General features: G+C 48.0%; 1 protein-coding gene across 2 annotated transcripts; it reads right to left on the reverse strand.

Moving 5' to 3' along the window:
* Nucleotides 1–229: 229 nt before the first annotated feature.
* On the reverse strand, nt 230–7,289 carry EDN1 (endothelin 1). Of its 2 annotated transcripts, none has more exons than XM_060614792.3 (5): nt 6,649–7,289; nt 4,949–5,117; nt 3,358–3,516; nt 3,087–3,200; nt 230–1,489 (listed from the first exon to the last, which is right to left on the reverse strand). In XM_060614792.3, the coding sequence occupies exons 1-5, from the start codon at nt 6,710–6,712 to the stop codon at nt 1,387–1,389; spliced, it is 609 nt and encodes a 202-aa protein (XP_060470775.1). In that variant the 5' UTR covers nt 6,713–7,289; the 3' UTR covers nt 230–1,386. The 2 variants fall into 2 exon arrangements, with proteins under 2 accessions (XP_060470775.1, XP_060470774.1); XM_060614791.2 differs by lacking the exon at nt 6,649–7,289 and adding an exon at nt 5,266–6,612.
* Nucleotides 7,290–8,921: the final 1,632 nt, after the last annotated feature.

Here is an 8,921-nt window from a genome sequence, read left to right on the forward strand (position 1 = left end):
ACACAGAATCGGAAACAGGCTTCAGGCTCTGAGCTGTCAGCACAGAGCCCGACGCGGGGCTCGAACTCACAGACCGCGAGATCGTGACCTGAGCCGAAGTTGGCCGCTTAACCGACTGAGACACCCAGGTGCCCCTAAGAAACCATTTTCAATCACTTCCTTTCATAATTCTTAGCATCACGGCCCACTTCTTGGGAATTTCAGAAACGACTCAAAATCAGTACAGTAGGGAAAAAAAATATTTATTTTCTAAAGTCATTACCTTGACAGGCAAAACAAAGCATTTTTCTCAATTTCATTCAGAAATACACTTAAAAAAATACATAGACCAATATGGCCTGCCCAGACATATATTTAACATGGTAAATATAAGGAATAAACTGTTAGAATATAAATATCTATAAAAAAATAAGTACGTCAAAATTTATTCCAACCTCTTCCATTAGCCACTTACATAAAGGAAAATAATTTCACTGCTTTAAAGCATAACCAAATGTTTACTTTTCAACGTCTTCCATAAACAATTCTACCCATTGTGTTTCCAAAGCTCAAGGCAAGGGAACCTCCTGATTCAATGATCTTTTTTCTTGTGGATCAGAGCTAGTAGATTACCATGAAACGTTATATCTACTACTGACGTGTTAGACTAGACATCTACGAGGCCAAGATTTACAACGGGGGCTTTGGGGGGAGGGGAGGGCAGGAGGGGGAAGAGTGAAGGGAGGCAATAATTAAAGGTGGGGAAATACTTCTTGCCAGAGTGCAATATAGGTGAGGTAGACTCATATTCATCAAACCCATCCTGATTTTACAGTAGTAACAGTGTCTTTCCGTTTGCATTTTTGTGAATTAAAAAAATAATAATAAAAGTCTTTTGCTTCTTTTTTTTTTTTTTTTTACTTGAGTGTCCTTCGAGTGTGTTTTCAATTTGTGCATTCCTTAGAAAATCTTTGCATGGACTTTGGAGCTTCTCCCTGAAACGTGCCAGGCGCCTGAGTGAGACACAAACACTCCCTTCGGACCCTCTTCAGAAATTCCACTGCGTGTGGAATCTCCTGTCCTCCCTCTGGAGGATGCCACCCTAATCCACAAGTCACTGTATCTCTCTGCTTTCTGCGTGGTCCAACTATCACCCCAGATGAGGAAAGACGGAAGCGGTCACCACTGATGGAAGCAAATGAAGACAGATTGGGGGGACTCCTTAACCTTCCCTGGAATGTTTACAGTGAGGACACTGGCCCGTTGCCAGTCTGGAGCAAGAAACGGTCTAAGCAGGGAGGATGCTTTTGCTCTGATCCCAGCCATGTGGAGAGAGTGCAGAATCAGCCACAGGGTTCCCTCCAGGGAGGAGATGGCATGTGACAGGCCCCGGCCACCTGCCATCAATCAGTGCGTTCGGTTGTGGGTCACTTTCTTCTCTCTGTAGATCTCCGCTTTCAGATTTGCAACACGGAAAGCTGTTTTGATGCTGTTCCTGACGGCGTCCAACCTATTAAACAAGACAAGAGAAAACAAATGTTATTTTCTTAAAAATCGTTGCTGGGCAAAAGAGGCATCTAAAATTAGAATCTGAGTCCAGTGCCTGAACTTTCGCCGCTGACCGCAACAGCATGCTTCCCTTTGTTAACCTCAAGTGAAAATAAAGCCTGCCCCTTATGCTTGGAATAGGGGGGAGAGGAAGGGAGCAGCGGTCATATCTAAAGGGAACTGGGCATTAAATACAAATTTAAAGTACAATTTCAAGGTAAGCTAGAGATATTGTCTTGTCTCCTGTGCTCCATCCCAACTACGACCACCACGGGACTCTACAGAGAAACTGACTCAACGCAGGCTTCAAATAATCATGGATATCTGCTTTGTCACGTAAAGAAATTAAAGGTAACTTGATGGGAAAGAAACTTTAAAAAGAGAGGAGGAATATAGCTTTGCTCCAAGCAAATATGGTACCGCAAATAAAAACCATATATATACACACATATACATATACACATATACACATATGTGTATATATATGTGCATATATGTATATGTATGTATGTGTGTATATATATATATATATATATATATATATATATTGCATTGACCTGAGTTGCTATAATAGAAACTAATAGAAAAACAATAATAATTTCCAAGTCTGTTTACCCAACCCTGTGATCTGGGGGAAGAGCATCAGTGGCCTGAGATTATAAATATGGAAAGTGCAATGGCAAAGTGAGAAGTCACAGACAGCTAAGGATGTCCCACACACCAGCAGTAAACCCCTCAGAAGGAGTTCATGGCCGTCAGGACTGTGCTCAGAACACTTTGAGCATAGAACCTCCTGCCACTGGATTTCTAGGAAAAATGCCCACGGACCACGATAGGGAAATGTGGAACACGTGACAGATCTGAATGCAGGTTTCTCCCCTCCAGCTTGTGAATGCTGACATGTCTTGGGATGTGGAAGGGTCATCACTCAAGAGGTCGAGAGCCATCACAACCCTACGGTGTTGCCTGATCTACGTCCTTTCTCTGCCCCAGCTCACGACCTACTAGAAAATGGGAGAGCTTTTCAGAAAGACATTGGCTCTCCACCGAATGTACTTCCCTGTTTAAAAAAAAAAAAAATAATAACCCCCCAACACAGCTTGTTCTAATTCTCACCTACCCTACCTAATGACTTTACTCTCCCTTGGGCCATTGGAATAACTGCTACAACTTTTGGAAACCTTAATTACGTCGGACACTTTGATTTAAAAATAAAATAAAATAAGCAACCAAAAAAAAAAAAACCCCAAAACAAAAACCCTCTCCCCGAAAGGACTGTTAATTTCTCAAGCAAAGTGGTAAATACACTGATGCAGAAAAGCAAGGACTAGCTATGACCAAATGACAAAGGTGTCTGTAGATATATTCTGTTTGGAAAATCTACCTTCAGACTGGGCGGCATGTGATTAAGATCACCAAAGTGTGTAGGGGGCAAAGGTCTGCATTCAAGGTCTTCAAAAAAACATCTGGGAGGGATTCCTCTGCTCTTTTTAATCCACAGACTACGAAAATCTGTGTTCTCTTCTTCCAAGCCTTTCTCCTATTTGCGAGTCTCTTACCTTCTTATTTTTCTTCCCGCCACCAGCTGGTGATGAGTACACTTTTCTCCAAGCTCAGAACAGTCTTTTCCCTTCTTCTGGTCATCCCAGCCCTTCTCCATACTGTCTTGGCCCCTGTTACAAGACAGATGGGGAAATGTACTTCAGCAATGGGACTCTCGTTCCTCACAAAGTCTCTGTTAATATCTCTTAAGCAAAAAGGCAACAACATCATGACAGGACTATCGGGAGGCCATAAAACTGATCGAAAGCAAAGGTGTTTCTACCTCACCTGAGCTCTTTTCCCACTTGGCAAAAAGTCCAGCACTTCTTGTCTTTCTGGCTGGCACACTGACATCTGTTCCTGTGGTCTGTCGCCTTCGTGGCAAGTAAGTCCTTTAAGGATCGCTTAGACCTAGAAGGGCTTCCAAGTCCATACGGGACGATGTGCCTGTTATCAAAAAAAGAGGAATACAAGATATTAGCATGATTAACAGTCTTCAAAATGACGCATTCTGTGGCGCAAACTCATTGCAGCGGGGCACAAGGCTCTCACCACACAGCTCCCGGTAGCCCAACTTAGGAAGGTCAAGTGTGAAGGTAGTCAGGGTCCCACACCCATCAATGGCCCTGAGGGCGTGTACCCCTCCAGGAGAAAACCAGTCTAACTTGATGAAATTCCATTTTAATTAGTTAACAACGTTCTCTTTTAGCTCAACACAAGCAGCTTTGGGGTGTTTCGTTTTTTGTTTTTTTGTTTTTTTTTTTTTTATTTGTTTGTTTTGCTTTGGTATCTATTTCTTTTTTTTTTCTTTTTTTTTCTTTTTTTTACTTTTCTAACTTTCCATCTAGTTAACAGCTCTTGGGGGGGGCGGGGGGGGCGGAATTCAACGCAAAACCATGACTCACAAGATTTTGAAAATCTCTTTCCAGTTCAAGTCACGTGATAATGCTAAAAGTGCCCCCTGCCGGGGGCGGGGAGGACACACTACTGTACCTAGGTTTGCACATCTGCAATTGGTGACACCAGGTGACTAGTAGAAGGACTCGTTTGCCAGAAGGCTCTCTAGTAATTTCCAAAGTGTCCCTTTTGAGTCTCACCTAAAAGGGATAAAGTCATCCCCTTGGAAGGATCACCCTTTAAGTATTAGGGTCACTGTGGGTTTTGTTTGATTTGATTTTGTTTGGACTCTGGTCATGCCTCGCCAAAATGGGACCCGGCGTGTTTTTGTTTACGGCTGCTTCTGACGGGTGAGCTAGTTTCCAGGGTGAAGGGATGGGAGACTGTTTTCTTCGAGCTGGAGGCAGAAGAGAAATCTATGGGCCCTGTTTCTATTGCTGTCTTGAAATAGGCTTTTCTAAAGGGAAAGTACAGAGGGGTCAGGACATCCACGTTCTGGGTCCAGCCCTGCCACGGACTCACTCCTTGGGTTTTTGCTTTTCCCTAGGTAAAAGGAAGGGATTGATGATCACTCTCTACCACCCTTTCTGCCTCAAGAGTAGCATAGGTTAGACTAACCCACATATGCCCTCAGTAGCTTATTCCCGAAGCGCGGTCAGACCCCACCAGAAGAACATCCCCCTCCGAAATGCGTGGCAATGACCTGCTTGTCACCACCATTTTCCATCTCTCCTGTCATGAGTGTTTGAGCCACAGGGTCTCAGAAGACCCCCCCCCCCCTTCCCTGGCTGTTGCAAAGAACCAACCTGCCTGGGAATTCTCAGGAATAGAGGGGCACTGCCCCCACCCACCGAGGCACCTTCACGTCCTTCAGAATCCAGACCAGGGGCTCCCCGCAAAGCAACTAGCAGGAAGTGGGCTCCAGGCTGGAGCGGCCAGAGGTAAGGGATAGCTAGCGTTCCGACGCCCTCTAGAGACTCACTCGGGAGTGTTGACCCAGATGATGTCCAGGTGGCAGAAGTAGACACACTCCTTATCCAACAGGGAAGAGCAGGAGCAGCGCTTGGACCGTCGGGGCCGCCAGGGCGCACTGGGTGCCGGCTTCTCCCCTCCGCTGTCCAGGCCAGTGCTGAGCTCCGCGCCCAAGACCGCTGGGGAGAGAAAAAAGCCGGTCAGCAGGGCATTTCCCCGGGGATCTAGCCGGGCAGATCAAAGCCCACCTTCAGCCAGCCTTCGGCAAGAAACACAGAGCAGAAAGGGCTCTTTATGTGACTTCATGTTTGCCCCCCACTGGCTTACCCACTTTCAGGGAGATGACACGTGTGCAGGGGAAACAGCCACCAGAAAAGGGGACCGGCCCCCATGAAGCAGCCCCCAGAGGAACGCCCAGACATGCTGCCGGTGGGAAATCTGGGTGGCTTCTGCATGGCATTCAGGAGGACGGTGCCTTCAAGTTGGCCGCTGACCAAAGAGCTAAAGTTGAATAAATCGTCTGCCTCTTCCTCGGTTGGGAGCCACGTCCCCATGCAGGTGAGGGGAGTACCGACCACTTCACGCCTGGTGGAGGGCAGGGACTAGCCCAGGTGATACGCAGCCCTCAAAATTAGGTGGAGGTCAAGAGCTTTTGGGGGGGTGAGTGGAGAGAAAGAAGAGAAACCAGCTGTACGATATTCATCGCAGGTGGTAAACTCTGAGGAAACCCCTGATCTCGGGTGAGACTGAGCAGCAGCTTGGGGACCTAATCAAGGTTCTGTGGGCTTCGAATTGGGAATCCCAGGAGAAGGATGGCACGTGTCCGATTCACCCCCTCCCCCTTCCCCACCGAAGAATCGCCTCTTCTCACTGACAAGTTAGCCATGTGGCTTATCTGCCCAATTTTGTACATTTCAAATGATCAGACACATTCCAGGATTTTCATTCCCTTGACATCTTTTCTCTTTAGTCAGGGTCATGAAAAGACACACACAAGAAAGGGCATTGACCCTCAGAAGGGGGAAACAGGCAGATGCACACAGACTATCTAAACCCTTAAGCAGCCAGCCTTTATCCTAGCTCCCCTCCCACGACAGGTGAATACAACTGAAAATAGACCTCACGCTGTTTTGGGTGCCAAAAACCTGCCAAAAGAGGCCTAAAGTCAATAATGACAAATTTTAAAGAAAACATCTGCTTCACCCTGAAACTGCCCCGGGGGGTTGTTCAGCAGACTGTTCGGCAGGTGATTTTACTGCTCATATATTGCTCGAATGACTGGAATAAAATTCCTTGGCTCTGAGCTGAAATGTTTAAATATTTTACACCTTCACTCGCTATTTAAACAGTCTTGAAATAAAATACAGAAGTTCCTATATGTGCTGTTACCTGTACGAACACCTACACCGCGAATATACCTTTGGCGAAATTGTATCTTGTCTTTACTTTTCTTGAATTGTATTTTTAAAAGCCAAGGAAATATACTACACAAGAATAGTATGTTACTTTAACGCCATAGGAGCAATTGTTTTCAGCAGAGGAATGTTTTTCCCCCCACTAAAAAAAACTGAAGTAACTTTAGGCAGTAATTCCCAGGCACTTGATATCTGACCTGCGGTAATAAAAAGAACGGGAAAACAGAAGCAGGAAAAACACGAAGGTGGACAAGAAGACATTAACATTCAGAGATTTACAAGTCGCCGTGCCTACCTGCTTCTGGAGCTCCTTGGAAAGCCACAAACAGCAGAGAGAAAATCACGGGGAAATAATCCATTGTGGTGCAAAAAAAAAAAAATTATAAAAAAAAGGGGGGGGGGGGCGCGGATCAAAATCCTCCCCTGCCAAGGAAACCCAAAGGAAAACGAAGAAAAAGAGCTTCAGTTGCCTCAAAGCGCTTCTGGTTATTCAGATCTCAACGCGATCCTTCAGCCTCAGGGCGCTTTTAACGGGCAGCAAAAGAAGTTTCTGCCAGGAGGGCCGGCAGTGGGAGCGGTCTGAAGACGCACGCGGCGGTGGCGTGCGGGGGGACCCGGCAGCGCGACCGAGGACCCTCTGCGCGCTCGCCGCAGCGCCGATGCAGAAGCGCGTCTGACTAGGACAGCTCTCCGCCGGCTTTTTATATTGAACCCCTATAGAGTGGGGGTAAACAGCTCCAACTTTATTCCAGCCCCAGACAATGTTATTGTGTTATTAGTCACCAACAGGCAACGTGCAGCCGGAGATAAGGCCGGGCTCTAAAGGAAATCACTGCTAACTTCAGAGGCAGACGCCCGCCGTCTGACAATTCAGGGGCAGGGCTAAGAAAAAGAAAATACCCATTAGAGAGACCTTTGGTAAACCTGCCCGTGCAGTGCTTGAGTCTGCTTCCCCTTTGCGAGCTGCCAGCCCCAGAGTTCAAGAATCAGAAGAGGGACTCCAGAAAAGTCATACCATTGGTATGAAAAGTATGAGCTACAGTTTAAATAGATTGTATTGTTGTGCGCGGGTTTTTTTTTTTTTTTTAATTGTTGTTCCCTGCATTCTCCTTTTATGTCGCCCGATTCCTTAGTGTTGATCACACAAGGGAACGCTCTCCCCCTTCACCCCACCCCACCCCCACCCCCGCCCACCACTGGGGGTCACATTATTGTGGCAGATCAACATATTTGTCCCTTACTCCCGGCCCCCTCCCCCCCCACCCAAGTCTTTTTTGCTGAAGTTCTTTGCGTGCGCAGTGAAAAAGATCCGTGGAGGAACAGCAAGGAAACGACGTTAAAAAAACAATTAGAGTCCTTGCGGGCACGCAGCCCGGTGGCATGGAGTACAAGCCCCCGTAAGCTTTCTTCTGTGCCCCCACCCTCTTTCCGCTTCCCCCCAACGCCCCAGGTTCGGGAGCACCCACCGGTGTTAAGAAATAGCGGGAGAGGACCGCCAGGGGGCGATGCAGAGCCACAGGGGCTGATGTTTCTTGAGAACAAAAAGTAAAAACCTTGGCTCCCAGATAACAGAGGGAAGGCAGCCCAGATGACCGCTCAGGAGTGGCAAGGAACAGAAAGGGCTGCCTCTCGGAATATTGTACTTACTGCCAGCGCGGGGACATCTTCTCTGGATCGTCCTCTCCCCCCACCCCCCTCGGGTTCTTCATTTAGGACAAAGGGGCCTTCTTGTAGGGGGGTTAGGTGAATGTGTGATGAGGGTGGTGTTTGGGAAGGGGGAAATGGCCATGCCGAATATGGAGATCAAGTAACAAATGCCCCACATTTCAATAATGGGTTACATTTTCCAAGTGAGGTTTATTTGCCCTCGAAATGCCCCCTGAAGTACCCACCGGGCAGCCACTGTGGCCTTGAACGTTTGGTAATACACAAAGCAAACCGTAAATGGAAGACGTCGGCTTTCTCAGGTAGCCTCGCTTTGCAGGTGGTAAACCGAGGCACCCAGGGTTTCGATGCTCTACCCAAGTTCCTGCCGTGCCCTGAGTGAGTTCGGAGCGTCTCCCCTGCCCAGGAGGAAGATGTGTCTACACCTAGCACTTCGGGGCGCCATGAGAGAGATGCTTCCTCCAGTTCCTCACCCTGTTTAACCCCGATCCCCTCCCCTCCCCAGGGTGGACGAGGGAGGGGTAGTCACATATACCCAGGAGGAGCCCGTCAAACCCTTCCCTCCTCCCCCCGCTCACCCGTCACCTCTAGAACCAAAAGGAGATTTTATCCCAGCAAGGAAGCTGTGGACCTGGGCACACGTGGGAAGTGTGGGCCTCCCTGGAAGTTACAGCTGGGGAGACAGTTACAGTAGCCGTGTCAGGCCTGTAAGGAGATCTGTCCCCTAAAAGGGCCGCTGCAGCACGAGCTGGAGACGGGGGGAGAGGCAGGTACCCTCCTGCCCACACCCACACCGGAGAGGCCTCCACCCAGGCCCCAGGGGACTCTGCCTGGGCCTTCTGCCTCTTCATAGGGTTACCTCAGCCCAGCCCTGGGGGGCTGGGGAGGGCACAGCTCCCCCTA

The sequence above is a fragment of the Panthera onca genome, chromosome B2, assembly GCF_046562875.1.
Source record: "Panthera onca isolate mPanOnc1 chromosome B2, mPanOnc1 haplotype 2, whole genome shotgun sequence".
Taxonomy (NCBI): domain Eukaryota; kingdom Metazoa; phylum Chordata; class Mammalia; order Carnivora; family Felidae; genus Panthera; species Panthera onca.

Bases quoted from the DNA above. Each gene is read 5' to 3' on its own strand.
- EDN1 (XM_060614791.2), bottom strand. From the start codon at position 5,398: ATGCCATGCAGAAGCCACCCAGATTTCCCACCGGCAGCATGTCTGGGC. The intron at 3,517-4,948 runs GTGAGTCTCTAG...TTTTGATAACAG, and splicing joins ATCTGGGTCAACACTCCCGA to GCACATCGTCCCGTATGGAC. The intron at 1,490-3,086 runs GTAAGAGACTCG...CTTGTTTAATAG, and splicing joins GCGGGAAGAAAAATAAGAAG to GTTGGACGCCGTCAGGAACA.